Source organism: Leucoraja erinacea, chromosome 18 (genome assembly GCF_028641065.1).
Source record: "Leucoraja erinacea ecotype New England chromosome 18, Leri_hhj_1, whole genome shotgun sequence".
Taxonomy (NCBI): domain Eukaryota; kingdom Metazoa; phylum Chordata; class Chondrichthyes; order Rajiformes; family Rajidae; genus Leucoraja; species Leucoraja erinaceus.
In genome coordinates this window covers 24,731,379-24,749,072 of record NC_073394.1, presented here as the reverse complement: position 1 = coordinate 24,749,072, position 17,694 = coordinate 24,731,379, and the positions used below count along the sequence as shown (strand labels likewise).

General features: G+C 43.7%; 1 protein-coding gene across 1 annotated transcript in view; it reads left to right on the top strand.

The window, feature by feature from the left end:
* LOC129705819 (anoctamin-9-like) overlaps window positions 1-17,694 on the top strand; it is a 69,072-nt gene that overhangs the window by 21,154 nt on the left and 30,224 nt on the right. Inside the window, exons 4-8 of the mRNA XM_055649649.1 lie at window positions 4,800-4,933; window positions 8,839-8,915; window positions 10,461-10,525; window positions 13,171-13,259; window positions 17,010-17,144. Of these exons, the coding sequence (XP_055505624.1) occupies window positions 4,800-4,933; window positions 8,839-8,915; window positions 10,461-10,525; window positions 13,171-13,259; window positions 17,010-17,144 (500 nt within the window). The remainder of the gene's footprint in view (window positions 1-4,799; window positions 4,934-8,838; window positions 8,916-10,460; window positions 10,526-13,170; window positions 13,260-17,009; window positions 17,145-17,694) is intronic.

The window sequence follows — 17,694 nt, the reverse complement described above, 5'->3', positions numbered from 1 at the left end:
TTGGTCAGTGAATGTCTCAACGAAGAACTACATCAACGGCACCCATTTACATTGTATGCTGACACAGTGAGGTATTTTCTAGGTTTACAGCAGGGGAGGCAGTGACTGGTGGGGTACCGCAAGGCTCGGTGCGGGGACCGCAGCTATTTACAATATGCATTAATGATTTAGATGAAGGGATTAAAAGTAACATTAGCAAATTTGCAGATGACGCAAAGCAGTGTGAACTGTGAGGAGGATGCTATGAGGATGCAGGGTGACTTGGACAGGTTGGGTGAGTGGGCAGATGCATGGCAGGTGCAGTTTAATGTGGATACATTTGAGGTTATCCACTTTGGTGGCAAAAACAGGCAGGCAGATTATTATCTGAATGGTGTCAAGTTGGGAAAAGGGGAAGCACAACGAGATCTGGGTGTCCTTATTTTAACTGTCCTCACCAACCTGATCTCCCGGTGGCCCAGCACTTCAACTCCCCCTCCCATTCCCAATTTGATCTTTCGGTCCTGGGCCTCCTTCATTGTCAGGGTGAGATCCAGCGCAAATTGGAGGAACAAAACCTCATATTTCGCTTGGGTAGTCTGCACCCCAGTGGTATGAACATTGACTTATTTAATTTTAGATAGCCCTTGCTTTCAACCTCCTTCGCTTCCCCCTCCTCAGTTCTCCCACATTCCTACTGTCTCCTTCTACTTCCTTTCTTTTTCCCGCCCCGACAACAGTCAGAAGAAGGGTCGCGACCCGAAATATCGCCTATTCCTTCTATCCATATATGCTGCCTCATCCGCTGAGTTTCTCCAGCATTTTTTTATCCACTGAAAGTAAGCAGGCAAGTACAGCAGGCAGTGAAGAAAGCGAATGGCATGTTGGCCTTCATAACAAGATGAGTTGAGTATAGCAGCAAAGAGGTCCTCACCGTTTGTGGACACAGGATGGAAAGGTCAGATTGGGATTGCGAGGGGAATTTGAAGTGCTGAGCCAACAGAAGATCAGGTAGGTTAAGACGGCCTGAACGGAGGTGTTCAGCAAAACAGTATAGAGAAATTGACGCCTGGAACAGCGGATACAATAGATGAGGTTGGAAGAGGTGTAACATCTGCCTCACCTGGAAAGACTGTTTGGGTTCATGGATGGAGTCGAGGGGGGAGATAAAGGGACAGGTGTTGCATCTCCAGCGGTTGCAGGGGAAAGTACCTGGGGAGGAGGTGTTTTGGGTAGGAAGGGACGAGTTGACCAGGGAGTTTCAGAGGGAACTCTCTGCAGAAGCGGAAAGGGGTGGAGTTGTGAAGATATGGCCAGTAGTGGGATCTCGTTGGAGGTGGCGAAAATGTTGGAGTGTTATATGCTGTATGCAACTGCTGATGGGGTAGAAGGTGAGGACAAGGGGGACTCTGTCCTTGTTACGAATGGGGGGAGCGGGAGCAAGAGCAAAGCTGCTGGATATCGAGGAGACCCCTAGTGCGAGCCTCATTTATAATGGAAGAGGGAAACCCCTGTTTCCTAAAGAATGAGGACATCTCCGATGCCCTAGTATGGAACATCTCATCCTGGGCACAGATGCGGACGTAGCCAAGGAATTGGGAGTAGGGGATAGAGTCTTTACAGGAAGCAGGGTGGGAAGAAGTGTAGCCAAGCTGGCTATGGGAGTCAGTAGGTTTGTAGTAGATGTTGGTCAATAGTCTGTTTCTTGTGATGGAGACGGTGAAATCTAGAAACGGTAGGAAGATGTCGGAGATGGTCCAAGTGAATTTGAGTGCAGGATGGAAATTAGAGGTGAAGTTGATGAAGTCAGTGAGTTCTGCATGGGTGCAGGAGGTAGCACCAATGGAGTCGTCAATGTAGCGGAGGTAGAGTTTGGGGATAGGGCCAGTGTACGCCTGGGGCAGGGATTGTTTGGCGTACCCTACAAAGAGGCAGGCATAGCTAGGGCCCATGCGAGTGCCCATAGATACGCCTTGGACTTGGAGGAGGTGGGAGGAGTGGAAGGAGAAGTTGTTGAGGGTGAGGACCAGCTCTACTAGGCGGAGGAGATTATTGGTAGATGGAGATTGGCTGGTTCTGCGGTCGAGGAAGAAACGGAGGGCTTTAAGGCCCTCCTGGTGTGGGATAGAGGTATAGAGTGACTGGATATCCATTGTAAAGATGAGGGAGTGGGGGCCTGGAAAACGGAAGTCATTGTGGAGACGAAGAGCGTGTGTGGTGTCTTGGACATAGGTAGCAAGGGATTAGACCAGGGGGGATAGAATGGAGTTGAGGTATGTGGAAATTAATTTGGTGAGACATGAACAAGGGTCATGGTCCAAGGATAACTAGGAGGAGGTGCCTGCGAGTTGTCGCCTGGCCTCAGTCTGGTAGAGGTCAGCGCGTCAGACTACCATCCTTTGTCGGCGGGTTTCATTATCTTGTCGGGGTTGCTTCAGAGTGAGTGGAGGACTACAGTTCAGGGGGGGAGATGTTAGAGTGATTAAGGGGAGTGGAAAATTTGAGGTGGTTAATGCCTCGCCGGCAGTTGAAAATGAAAAGGTCTAAAGAAGGTAGGGGGCCATCCGGGGGAGTCCAAGAGGAGGGGTTCCAGTGGAGACGGGAGAAGGGGTCATCACTGGGTGGTGAGGACTCCATCCCATAGAAAAAGGCCCGGATGCGGAGGCAACGGAAGAAAAGCTCTACATTGTGGCGGGCCCGGAACTTGTTGAGGTGGAGGCGGAGGGCACAAAGGTGAGGCCTCTGCTGAGGACAGACCGTTCCGTATCAGAAATGGGGAGGTCAGGGGGGATGCTGAACACAAGGCAAGGGTGGTGGTGGGGGGGGGTCGTATGAGGCCAGGTGAGTAGATGGAGGCCGAGGCGATGTCTGGTGGGGGGATTGTGGGTGTTCAGAGAGGAGGAGGGCAAAGATAGATTGTATGGGTGGTGAGTAGCTGGGGTCACCTGGCTAAAAGGGGAAGGGGAAGACCCAGTGGAACCCCCTCTGAGGGAGGGTTGGGGGAAACAGTAAGACCCAGCACAGTCAGGGCCTGTAGTGTCTGCAGCGTGAAGAGTCTGCAGCATGGAGACTGTGGGCCCGGTCATGAGCCTGGTGATGGCTGCGGGCCCACTGGTGGGCGGTGGAGTGGCGAAGGTCGGCAGAGTCGCTGTTGGAGGCCTGCGGGGAGAGGAGTCCAGGTCAGCAGACGAAGCGTCGGTAGTCCCAGGTCAGCGAATGGCCGGGAAGGCAGCGAGGGTTGGCGTTATCGGTCAGGCGGTAAAGGTTGGCAGTCCCGGTGAGGCAGTGAAGGTCCGTGGCAGCGGTGGTTGTGGCCCCCGGGGAGGCGGTGAAGGTTGACCACAGTGGCATCTGGTCTGGGTCTGGGATGGGCTGGGGAGGCAGTGAGTGTTGGTGCTGCTCCTCGTGGCAGCAATGGCATTGTGGGACTGGGCCCTGTGTTGTTCGGGTAGGCGGCGCGGACCAGCAGTGATGCTCCGGGCCTTCGGGCAGTCGAGTCGAGGAGTGTTGGTGGATGTACCGGTCTGGATGCGAGCAAGTTTGCGATCCTTTGTGGAGTCCAGGTAGGAAAGGAAGCGTTTGTTGAGGTTGTGGACCTGGCGTTGGATGAAGTGTATTTGGGGTCCATTGCAGGTGTGGGTGAGTAAGGCTCGGAGCCGTGGGAGAGCCAGAGCGAGGGCCTGTATCGCAGCCAATGTAGAACGCAGGGCACGGATGAGAACTTGTGAAAAATGGCGAGCTTTCAGAACGTGTGTTCTGAACTCCATGGTAGGAAAGGAAGTTACGTTTGTTGAGGTCGCGGACCAGCATGGCGTTGGAAATGCAACGTTTTTGGGGAAACCCTTGCAGGTGTGGAATCCACGAGTACTTGCAGTGGAGACGTGGGAAAGCCAGCAGATGCTGGCCTTAATATCGCAGCCAAAATGCAGAATTCAGGGGGTCAGGGCGGAATGAGAAGGAATGGTGAAAAATGGGTCGAGACCCTCGACTTTCAGAACGTATAGTTCTGAACTGGGATGTCTGAAACCGGAGCTGGAATCCACGAGGACTTGCAGTGGAACAGACAAAATGTGTAGGAAAGAACTGCAGATGCTGGTTTAAATCGAAGGTAGACACAAAATGCTGGAGTAATTCAGCGGGTCAGGCAGCATCTCTGGAGCGAAGGAATAGGTGATGTTTCGGGTCGAGACCCTTCAGACTGATGTCAGGGTAGTGGGCAGAACAAAGATAGAATGTAGGAGACTACTCACGACCATACCTGTTCTCCCGCTAGTCCGGCAACCATGTGGTGACAGACTAGTCGCCTGCAGTCGCCTAAAAAGTGGGACCGGGGCATAAGACTAGCGGGAGAACTGGGAAGGGGGAGGGGATAGAGAAAGCAGGAAAGCAAGGGCTGTCTGAAGTTAGAGGTCAATGTTCATACTGCTGGGGTGTAAACTATCCAAGCAAAATATGAGGTGCTGTTCCTCCAATTTGCGCTGGGCCTCACTTTGACAATGGAGGAGGCCCAGGACTGAAAAGTCAGATTGGGAATGGGAGGGGGAGTTGAAGTGCTGAGCCAGGTCTCAACCAGGTTGGTTAAGACGGACTGAGCGGAGGTGTTCAGCGAAACGATCGCTGAGCCTGTATTTTACTTTCTGTTTTTATCTCAGATTTGCAATATCTACAGTTTTTTTGCATTTCAATTACAGGGTGGAACCTAGTCTTCCAAAATGTTTAAAACAATTTCTATAGTCTACTTTTATAAAAAGTATACTTAAAATGTAAGAGCATGCAAACTATTTAAAGAAAACATAAAAATAAGTTTTCTTCTATCCCAGAGAAAAGAAGATGCCCACAATCTGTATTTTGGAATTCGAGCTCGTGAAGAGATCTTTGATAAGTACATACATCACTTAAACAATACGAGAAGATATAATGACAGTAAACAACGTACTGTTTTAAAATCAACCAGGTATTGATGTTATATTGTTAATGATATGTACTTAATAATTAGCTTAGAATGTCTGATTATTTTCATTGAACCAGATTTAGCATTATTTTACCTCATGGAATAGGACAGATCATATTGGAATTACAACATGCAATTGGACTAAAAATCATGACTCTCTCATACTGTAATTATGTATTTTATCACTGAACAGGGCATTGAAGAATACTCATCCCGTCCATTACGTAAAATCAAAATCATAATCATAATTATACTTTATTAGACAAGTATGTTTTGCAACATACGATTTGCCATACAGTCATACCAATAAAAAGCAACAAAACACACAAAATACATTTTAACATGAACATCCACCGCAGTGACTACTCTACATTCAAAGGCGAAAAAAAGTTCAATCTCTTCCCTTTTTGCTTTCGGGGTACTTGAGCCTTCCGTTCACGGGGCGATCTTGGCTCCTGTAGCCGGCGGTGTTTGGGCCCTCGCGTTGGGACGATCAAGCTCCTGCATCAGGGGGAAATCTCAGCTGACCCCGGGTCGGGGCTGGTCAAAACGTTTTGCGTCGACACCGGTTTCTACCTGAGACTGCGAGCTCCCCTAGTGTGAAATCCACAGGCCGCAGTTGGAGCGTCGATCCCAGGCAAAGGATCGGCTCCGATGGTAAGTCTACAGCCCCGCAGAAAACAAACCAGAGAACATTAATACATACTTTTAAAACACACAAAAAAGACAGATAGACTGTTGGCGAGGTTGCCACCACTTCGGCCAGCATGCTGTTCAGAATTATCGTGGTGATGGTGGGGAGCAGCACTGCCCTGCACGTTGCCTGGCCCGCTTTCAGCACCCCTATAGCGCCGGTTCGCTCGCTGCAACACCGGCCAACCAACCGCCTGACCGACCACTCACAGCACCCACCGGCCGTCCGACCTCTCCCACCACCCACCGGGACCCGGCCCAACTCTCACCACACACTGGCGGCCTGGCCCAACTCTCACCACTCACCGACAGCCCGACAGCCCGACCGATCCTCCACAGCATCCTTCGGCCTACAGACAAGCCCGACCGATAGACTGTCTGACTGAATAACCAAACTGACTGACTGACCCTGACCCTAATCCTAACCCTAGCTTACATTTTTTTATCATTTTTATTTAACAGTTCACATCATAACTTTATAAAGATAAATCAATTGAAAAACTAAATTATCAGCAAGGTTAGCATTACCTTTATTCCTTAGAAACCTTGTTATTTTTTGATATAATGAGGAGGCAGCCATGCCCTCAGGGTCCTTGCTGCCTAGCGACCATAAAACAAAACACGGGATTGGTCAATTTGCGTCCGACCTCAATGTCAAATGTGCATTAATTGGACAATTACTACTCAGAAAAGTTGAGGTTTTTCTCATATTTTTAAAAAAATGTGCAGGTTTTGGTCTTGACGAGTTTCAGGTATGATTTATACAATATTTTTACACAACATGTTAAAAATTCAGGTAGTTCCGTGAGTTGGGCCACAAACGTGAACGAAAAAGCTCCTAAGCCACAGCCTTCCTCTGCTGAGATTCTAATTATATTGTTCATCTAGAAGAACAGCTCCACTTGTTTCATTTATCAAGCAAATGGATGTGACCTATTGTATTTTTTGAACCATCAGCATATCTGTCATATTAACTGCCTGCCATAATCACTGCTATATATAGAGAACCCTATGCTTTATTCATTTCACACTTAATTACTGCTATTGTTTTCCCTCAAGCAGCATCATTCAGCCTTCAACACCTGTGTAGTGCCTATAAGATTTTGGTACTGCTGTTTAATAAAACAAATAACAGATACAGAGCTAATAAGACAGTATCCTTTAATGTAGGTATATTACAAAACTTACCTTCAGCGGCGCTGCAGTTCTGTCACTGGCCTTGTGGGTGACTTTGGTGCCTTTGAGAGGAGGGCGGGATTAAAATGCCTTTTTTCTCCAGCCTGTTAAAATCGATCTTTCTCAGGCTGTTTAGATGCTGAAGAATAATCGCTCCAACTGCCGTTTTATCAAGTTTATTAAAATTAGCGCTGGATAATTTAATAGCAGGAGTAAATTAAAAATCATCTTCTAAAGCCGTGAACGCCGACAACGGGACGGATCTCACGTACGGGACAAAGCAAAGAAAGCCGTTTATTTTTACATATAAACGTGCTTCTTAGGATGCCTTTAATCAAAATTTCACGTTGCGATAAGGTGATTTTTTCCCCCATACGAACCGGCCGTATTTTTCCTGCTGATATGGGGTTTAAATGCACCGCAAATGCAACGTTCCAACAGGCTCAAAGGACTGAATGGCCTACTCCTGCACCTATTTTCTATGTTTCTATGTGCCTGTCTGAATGTCTCCTAAACATCACAATTGGTTCTGCTTTCACCACCCTTCCGGCAACCTAACACATTCTTTGTACAATAATTTACCCCGCACATCTCCTTTAAACTTTCCCCCTTTCACCTTAATGCTACTGCCACCAGTGTTCGATGTTTCTACCCTGGGGAATTTACTCTATCTACCCTAACAATGCCACTCATAATTTTCTAAACTTCCATCAGATCTCCTCTCAACCTCATATATTCCAGAGAAAACAATCTGAGTTTGTCCAATTTCTCCATATATCTGTAAGAAAGAACTGCAGATGCTGGTTTACACCTATGATAGATACAAAAATGATGGGGTAACTCAGTGGGACAGGCAACATCTCTGGAGAGAAGGAATGGGTGACGTTTCAGGTCAGTCGGAAGGGTCTCGACTTGAAACGTCACACATTCCTTTTCTCCTGACAGCTAAAGGGCCTGTCCCACGAGAATGCGACTGCAGGCGGCAAAAGCGACCAAACCGGGAAGCGGGGGCAGCGCCGAGGTCGAGTGACCCCGTACGAGTTGACGTGAAGTTCGAGCGAAGTCCGCGGGAAGTTCGCGCGTGACGTACGGCATCAAGACGCTGCGTACTGCGTCGAGACGCTGCGCACGCCCGTCGAGGTGGTGCGTACGGACTCAATGCGGCTGCCCTTAATGCTCTCCTTCTAGGCAACATTGTGGGAAACTTCTATAACTGCATTCTTTCTGTAATGGGGTGACCAGAACTGCACACAAAAATCCAAATGCAGCGTGAACAAAGTTTTATACAGCTGCAATATGACTTCTTATCCTTTATACTCATTGCCCTGACTGATGAAGGCAAGTATATCATACACATTCTTTGTCACCCTCTCCTTGGTGTTGCCACTTTTACAGAGCTAAGTTCTTGCACGCCAAATTCCTCTGTACATCAATGCTCCTTTGGGTCCTGCCCTTTACAGTATACCTTCCCCTTACACTTGATTTCCAAAGTGCAACACTCATCCAGATTATACTCCATTTGGTTCCTGTTTAATAATGCTGTCATATGCCTTCCCCAAATTTAGCACTTTTCCCAAGATCCAAATTTCTCTTTTCCATAACTATTTAAAAACATTATGTTTTGATCATTATTTCGAAGATGTTCTCCCACTGAATCGCCTGGCCAGAATCCCAATGCAAGGTTTAGTAAGGTCCCTCCCCTAGTGGGACTATCTGCATACTGTTCCAAGATACTTTCTTGGATGCATCTGATAAATTCTGCCCCGTCTATGCCTCATGAAATGAGGAAGTCACTGTCAATGTTAAGGACATTTAAGTCAGTGTCTACGCCAACCTTGCTTTTAAATCTTTTCATAATCTTCCTATAATAGGGTTTCTCTGCCTCCCACTGGCTATTGAGAGGCCCAATAGTGTAACCCCATCAAAGTGATAGCACCTTTCCATGTTTAAGCCTCAATCATACATGTGCAACATTTCTCACTTTTTGTAAAAAAAAAATCGCATTTATTAATCAAGCTTAATTTTTGTGTTCATCACAGAATTCGAATTATAAACTTTATTATATGGAAAACCAGGTATTCAACAATTGATGATCCAGATGAAGATCAGCTTTATGGTAAACAGCATATGTTTTAAACAATGGGCAGAAGCCTGTATGACAATTGACTGATCACACAGATGCAAATAAATACATTTATTCTTTCAGAAGTTACGAAGACTGTATTAAATTTTTAAATGAATCATAAGACATAGGAAAGTACTCGAGCAGACCCTTCGACCCGCAATGTCTGTACTGATCAAGATACGAAGATAAGCTAAATCTCATCTGCTTGCACATAATCCATACCCCTCCATTCCGTGCAATCTATAAGTATCTTAAATGTCACCATCCTATCTGCCTCCAACACCACCCCCTGGGAATGTGTTCCAGGCACCACCCTCCGTATAAAAAAAACACCCCACTCATTTTCTTTAAACTTTGCCCTTTTCACCTTAAAACTACGCCCTTTTTGACATTTCTAAAGGTTCTGCCTGTCTACACTATTTATGCCTCTCATTGAAAATCCTATCTTAAATTGTAATATATTAGTTGTACTAATAACCATAATTGTCACAATAGCCATTCCACTGGTGAGCTTGGCACCTTTATTGTAATATATTTTCTATTTGTTACCTCTGTTGGTTACCTTTGTCCGGTCTCAATCAAGTATGAAAGGTATTTGGAGTTGATAAGGGTTGGATAAATAAGTTGCACTGTTTCTGGGCTAGAAGCAGCAGGAGTGTTTTCCAACCATCCCCACCAAAGGTACTGACAGCCAAGACCAAAAGTTACATGGGCATGAAGGAAAATTAACCATATTATTCAGATTCCCAACTGCGTCTCACTCGTTTGTGCCCCTGATTTATTTCTCTTGTTCACTTCATCTTGACCTTGACCATGTGCTTCAATGGGTCAATGTTTTTTTGTTTCCTTGCGTCAGAAATAGTTATAAACATTTGAATTTTTGGAAAATAAGTTTATAGGACATGACTTCAAAGCTCTTAGAAGTCAAAGGCAAACTTTAGGAAGATACTCAAAATCGTGAAATGGGCATATGCAGGACAAAATGGACTGATCATTTTGGATGAGAGACATTTTGAGGGTGGGGGGTTCCAGTGCAGGACAAGTTAAAGTTATTGCAAAAGCATTTGGAATTTGTATCTTTATAAACTAAAGCCAATCTTCCTTTTTACCTGTGCATAAGATACAAAGAGAAAACTAATACTTGATGACATTCTTCCCACTTACCTCAAATTGCTCTGTCCTCTTTTTATAACTCTTTTCCTCCAATCCATATGCACTTTGTAACCATCCCGATTCATCTTGCTTTCTTTAATCAGGATTTTTCTTTGTCTCTTACTTTAAAACTGGGATCTTATATCCCAGGTACTGTATTTCCTTTGTGATAAAATCTACAACCCGTGCTTGGTTTCACAGTTTTGCTGAATGATGTCACCTCTTAATCTTTTCAACCATATTCATATCCTATTTTAGAAGTATTGACTATCTAGAAACTTGTTTTAAGGTAGCTTGGAACTCTTAGCAGTTGTATAGAAAGACGTGATTTATTATTGCATTGCTATTGGTCAAGTTGTGCCATTTTTTTAAATTTCTTTTTAGCCAGCAATTCTCTGCACAAATTACTGAAAGATGGTGCATTTCATGCAGTCTTCCCACTTCATGAGGTAAATAATATTATTCATTCTGCTATAAAATCCTTGCATTTATCATGTGCAGTCATACATTTAAAACAATGTTTTTATATACCGTAAGCAAGAAAACTTACCAGGCAATTCTCCTAAAGGGCAAACCAACAACTAGTAAATAAAACAAATGATTAATTTCAAGTAATTTTAATGCTAGTAAGAATTTCATTGTTCTGTTCCGGAACATAGGGCAATAAAACACTCTTGGCTCTTGCTTAATCTGATTTTGGACAAATAGTAGCATAAATCTTTTTTATCATCATTTAACCAAAAGGCGCTGAGGTCCCGAGAGGCATAAGTTGGGTCGGGTTTACTGAAATGGCGGAAGTTACACTCTGGTGCGTACTACATGTCAGTTCATTGGATTTCGCAGGAGTGGACCATCTTGCTCCGCTCTATCATCTTTGCATGCAACACATCATCTCCCAACCAATCCTGAGCATGCATTTGCAGCAGGACCTAGCTCCCTTTGCAAAACCTCACACTTAAAGGCCATCTGGACATCAACCTTTATTCAACCTCGTCCCAGGCCACAGACACTCTGGAGCCATGATCCTCATGGTCTTTGCAGCTTTTGCAAAAGATGTCAAGCAAGCTTTACAAAAGCAGAAATCCTCCATTTTGTCAGGTACCCAAAATCAAAGATCCTATAGCGGAGCAAGATAGACCACTCCTGCTAAATGCAACGGGCTGACGTGTAGTACACAACGGAGCAGAACGTGGGCCATTTTTTCATTAATTGCAGTAACCCAACCCGACTTTGTAAATCCCCCTTGGTGCTATGGCGGACAAAAATGGCGGCGACGGAAGCCGGTTATGGAAATGGGGCCGAAATCTACTCATGAATCTGCCCATGGCCGTACTACGTCTTTTTCGACGAGTGGACTATCTTGCTTGCTTGGATCTTTGCCCAAAATGCCCAATATTATCAATTCTACCCTTAACCCTGACCCAAACCTAACCCTAGCTCTACATTTTTAGTTATCATTTTATTTAACAGTTCACATCATAACTTTACAAAGATAAATCAGTTGTAAAACAAAATTATCAGCAAGGTTAGCATTACCTTTATTCTTTCGAAACCTTGCAATTGTTTTGATGTTATTAGGAGGCAGCCATGATCCCAGAGTGCTCGCTGCCTCGCTAGCATGAAATAAAGCGCCCGATTGGTCAATTGGCATCCAACTCAATGTCAAACGTGCTTTGATTGGACAGTTACTACTTGGAAAATTTGAGATTTTTCTCATATTTTTAAAATATGTGCATGTTTTGTTCTTGACGAGTTTCAGGTATGATTTCTATAATATTTTTACATAATATGTTATAAATAAAGGTAGATATGTGATTTGGGTTACAAAATGAATTGAAAAAGCCACTCAGCCCATGGTCTAATGTCAGGTCAATCAGGAATGTGCAGTAAAGATTTAGGAGGCAAAGGTTATGGTAAATTACTTGTTTGAGGTTATATTCTGGCATTATAATGTTTTTAACTTTTAATAATTTCATTTTTTTTTAATCTATCAATAAATGTTTAAAATAAAAAATAATTAAAAACAGATAAAATCACATCTTTACATCAGATAAAGTCTTACCCCCAGCTGAGGTCCGAGGATAATGTTGAGTTCACAGGCCACAAGGAGGGGCAGTTGTCACTCCATCCCCAGCTTAAATATTAATCATGCCAGGACTTTAAATATATGTGCATAATATATTTTAACATGTTCCATGCTCCGCCCACCCCCACTCCCAAGTCCTAAACTCCTGCACATGCCTCAACCTGAAGGTATACAACTGGTTTCACTGCCCACTGTCAAGCACCACTAAACCAATTAAATAATTTTGCAGGTATATTTTAAAACTACTGTGCAGCACAATGAGAACAATAAATACATTTTCTTAAAAGCAAATGAAAATGTCATATTTTTCATTATTTGTCTAATACCAAATGCAAGCAGTCATCTTTAACTCAAGAACTTAGCTTATCTACTTATCTGTCTCTTTCTCCAATCCAGTATTTACCTTCACCAAAGTAGGCATTAATCCTCATCTTGGCAAAATCAAACAGCCACTCTGCAAAAGACACATTGAACAAGTTTGTTGATAAATTCTCCATGCTCTATCTATGAGCTGCAGAGTGGCGTTGCACGTAGAGCTGCTGCCTTACAGCTCCAAAGACACGGATTCTATCATGACCTCATATGCTGTCTGTGTGGAGTGCGCACGTTCTCCCTGTGACCGCATGGGTGTGCCAGTTTCTTCCCACATCCCAAAGAGATGTGGGGTTGTCGGCTAATTGGCCTCTGTAAATTGTCCCCTAGCATGTAGGGAGTGTACGTATAAATGGGAAAATATAAAACTAGTGTGAAACATAAAACTAACATGAATAACCTATAAACAAGTGTAAATTTTATTATTTGAGTACAAATTTTGTTTTAAGTTTTTCATAGAGCTTTCACCTGGAAGGAGGGAGAGAATTACATTTTCTATGTAAATGCCTAGCGCCAACAGAAACATATGCTCAGACTGAAGATTTCACGGACAAATTTCTCACTTTTATATCAGTTTCCGAATACTTAGTAAACTAAGCCTTTTGAGATCGTGATTTGTTTTTTTATTTTATTTAGGAAGGCACTCACAAGGAAGAAGGCAAGTTGCATCATGAATGGGCGAAATGGAAATGCTTATTTAAGAAACAACCCATTGATGAAATAAGGTGTGGTTAAAAAAAAGGTGTAATTATTTTCAACTTTAGGTTATATTTGTAAGTCTGTCTGTGAAATCGTGCAGTGTCACATAGAGAAATACAATGTAAAACATTTTAGCAGAAAGAGCAAAAACATCAAACAGGACAGCACAGAATCAGGTCCTACAGTCCATGATGCCTATGCTGACCATGATGTCAAATTTACTCGACATATCTGCCTGGATGTGGTCTATATCCCTTAACACTGCTAAGTACTGCTATATCCCTTAACAAAGCTAACACTAGGGGGCAGTGTTAGCTTTGAGGAGGATGCTAGGAGGCTGCAAGGTGACTTGGATAGGCTGGGTGAGTGGGCAAATGTTTGGCAGATGCAGTATAATGTGGATAAATGTGAGGTTATCCATTTTGGTGGCAAAAACAGGAAAGCAGACTATTATCTAAATGGTGGCCGACTAGGAAAAGGGGAGATGCAGCGAGACCTGGGTGTCATGGTACACCAGTCATTGAAAGTAGGCATGAAGGTGCAGCAGGCAGTGAAGAAAGCGAATGGTATGTTAGCTTTCATAGCAAAAGGATTTGAGTATAGGAGCAGGGAGGTTCTACTGCAGTTGTACAGGGTCTTGGTGAGACCACACCGGGAGTATTGCGTACAGTTTTGGTCTCCAAATCTGAGGAAGGACATTATTGCCATAGAGGGAGTGCAGAGAAGGTTCACCAGACTGATTCCTGGGATGTCAGGACTGTCTTAGGAAGAAAGACTGGATAGACTTGGTTTATACTCTAGAATTTAGGAGATTGAGAGGGGATCTTATAGAAACTTACAAAATGTTTAAGGGGTTGGACAGGCTAGAGGCAGGAAGATTGCTCCTGATGTTGGGGAAGTCCAGGACAAGGGGTCACAGCTTAAGGATAAGGGGGAAATCCTTTAAAACCGAGATGAGAAGAACTTTTTTCACACAGAGTGGTGAATCTCTGGAACTCTCTGCCACAGAGGGTAGTCGAGGCCAGTTCATTGGCTATATTTAAGAAGGACTTAGATGTGGCTCTTGTGGCTAAGGGGATCAGAGGGTATGGAGAGAAGGCAGGTACGGGATACCGAGTTGGATGATCAGCCATGATCATATTGAATGGCGGTGCAGGCTCGAAGGGCCGAATGGCCTACTCCTGCACCTAATTTCTATGTTTCTATGTTAACCCTTTGGCCCTTTCAGCACTTCCCATCTGTGCACCAACAAGCATGGATTCCAGCAGCTGAGTGCAACATTTTAGCTAACATTTTACATTGTTAATTGTTTTGCCCATTAAGATGTAAATTAATGTCCATCATCATTACCATATTAACTTTGTAATATTAGACCATCTAATGCCTTGATTTGGACTCTATATTAGCATTATTACTTGGGACCTATAAGCAACTCTGATCCCTTAATGCTTTTTTTACCTCCACCCAAAATTTCTTAATTTTTTGAGCTAAGATCCTTTCTCTAAAATATCTTTTACACATTTTTACTTTCTTATTTCCTTATTTTTTTAAATATTTTGATTTTGTTAAATAGATTTGGGACACTGTTACCTGTTTCTGAATGTCGGAAACTTTCAGTGTTAGGCTATGTCGTCAATGGTCACAGTTTATTTTAGGATTTCTGGCAAAGAGAGGTTTGTTCTAGCAATGCAGAAATCGCAGCTGCATTTCATCCAACATTTGGATCCAACTCTTTTCAGCACGTTGGCTAGGGAGATTTCAACAGACAAATGTAATCATTTTTTGTAGGTCAAGAGTGAACATTACTCTCTTGATGCTTGATTGGTGGTTATATACAATAATGTCATCTGCAGTAGAATATTCGCTCAATTCTGGGAACAGTACTCAAGAAAGGATGTGAAGACCTTAGGGCAGCTGTAGATAAGAGTTGCTTAAATGGTCCTCAGGAGTTACAAGAAAAAACTGCGGAACCTAGATTTATCCTTTGATGTTGATATGTGATTTGATAGAGTCATTAAAATTATGAAGGCTTAAGATAAAGTGAAAATGTTTGCAACAGCAGTGTGGTTGAGAATCGTAGGAACAATTTTAAAGTTATGGGCAAAAGAACGAAAGGTCACGTGTGACACATCTTTTTCATAAACTAAGCAGGATTTTGCTACCTGAAATAGTGATAGAAGATTCAACGAAAGAAGTCAATAAATACTCGAAGGGAATGGAAATGCAGAGTCAGGGGTAAAAGGCCAGCAGATAGGATCTCGTATCTCCGTTTGTGCTGCAGTCTAACATCGAGGAGCTGGCGGCCTCCAGATGGTATCGACCTTGAGGGCTCTGGTCGCAGAGCCTGTGGACTCGTGGAGCTGACTGACTTTTGGAGGCTGTGGTGGCGCTGTGACTGCGGCTACGACTCGACTTCCGGAGGCTTCGGCCGCAGGCCCTGTGGACTGTAACATCGGGAGCTCACAGGTCCCTGGTTGGTGACCAACATTTCGGGGGTTCCAGATACAGCAGCTTCGCCCACCCCGAATCGCAAGGCATGAATCGGCCTGTTTGCAGGACCTTTCATCGTCTGGCATGACTCTGCCGTGGGATCTTCCATCGCCCGGCGGGGGCTTCAGTATCGGGAGCCACGATCGCCTCGACGCAGTAGTTTCTCTACTTCCTGAGAAGAATACGGAGAGTCGGTTTGTCAAGGAGGACTCTCTCTAACTTCTGCAGGTGCACAGTAGAGAGCATGCTGACCGGTTGCATCGTGGCTTGGTTCGGCAACTTGAGCGCCCTGGACAGGAAGTGACTACAAAAAGTAGTAAACACTGCCCAGTCCATCATCAGCTCTGACCTTCCTTCCATCGAGGGGATTTATCGAAGTTGCTGCCTCAAAAAGGCTGGCAGTATCATCAAAGACCCACACCATCCTGGACACGCACTCATCTCCCTGCTACCTTCAGGTAGAAGGTACAGGAGCCTGAAGACTACAACAACCAGGTTCAGGAATTGCTACTTCCCCACAGCCATCAGGCTATTAAACCTGGCTTGGACAAAACTCTGAACTTTAATAACCCATTATTTGTTATTTGCACTTTCTCAGTTTATTTATTCATGTATTTTGTAGTCAATGCCTATTATGTTCTGTGTGCTGAAGCAAAGCAAGAATTTCATTGTCCTATCAGGGATAACTTGAACTTGAACTTGAACTTGACTGCTTGACCGCAGGAAAAGATGCAAGGAAGAGATAAGAATTATTTTTACCTTCCATCACAGTGAGGAGGTGCCTGGAGGAGAATAACTGTGATGGATGTTTATGTTAAATTATGTAATTGTGCGTTTTGCTTGCTTTTTATTGTTATGACTGTATGGTAACGACATTTTGTTTAAATTTATTTTGAATGACAAATAAATTCAATTCAATTCAATTCAAACTCGATTGCTTTTGCATGAACTGCTAGCATGGGATTGGCGTACCTCTTCCTGGGCTGCCACAATTCTGTGGATCTAAATGGTTTAGTTGATTAAAGCGTTGACTTTCACTTGAAAAACCTAATGATTTTGGTATTGATCAATTTGAAATGTTTTAACACACCTGAAAATAACAAAGCAGGCTTCTAAGTTGCCAAGCGAGCCTCTAAGGTGACCTGTTCCTAATAAAAAGTTTATCTAATCTTTTCATTAAACTATAAGTGTATATTTACCGAAATAATTGCTATTGATATTTCTACTTCATATATTCACAAATGTGACAACAGAAATGGAAACTATTCACACATCTCTATTTGCAGGGATTATTTTGGAGAGCGAATCACCTTGTATTTTGCGTGGCTTGGCTGGTACAACACCATGCTGGTTCCTGCTGCTATATCTGGAGTCTTTGTCTTTCTGTATGGATTAATGTATTTTGAAACCAATCAAGTGAGGTTAGTACTGGCTATGTGTTTTAATCGCCGGGCAGACGGATTATTAATATCTCAGATCATAGCATATAATTTTCAAGAGATTTTGTAAACATCACCAGTTAAATTATAGTTGGCCCGACATTACGGTCAATGTGCTGATTAAGATTTAGAAATGTTCTTACTGTAATAAATATAATAAATACTGAGAGATTGAACAGCTGTACTTTGAGTGCAAAAGAGTAAATGGTTGTTCTCAGAGGCCAAGCTGCAAATGCCAAAAATCAAAATTGGGAAAAAAACAGGTTAGAGGTAGGATCTTCTGGATCAGCCTGGAAGGTGGCTTGGGCCAGAAACAGAGCTAGCAGGAGATTTCAGGTTTGGGGACATTCACTAGGTTCTCACCGTTAATGCTGGACTTTGAATGTTCTGCCTTCGATCTGGATTTGTAATGGTAACAGACCAGTTGTCGTGTCAGCAAATTCAGATCTTGAACTGGATCAGAAACATTACAAGGGATATCAATATCACTCCAGGACTGGGAGAACCAACCTATCCATTTGTACTTGTTCTG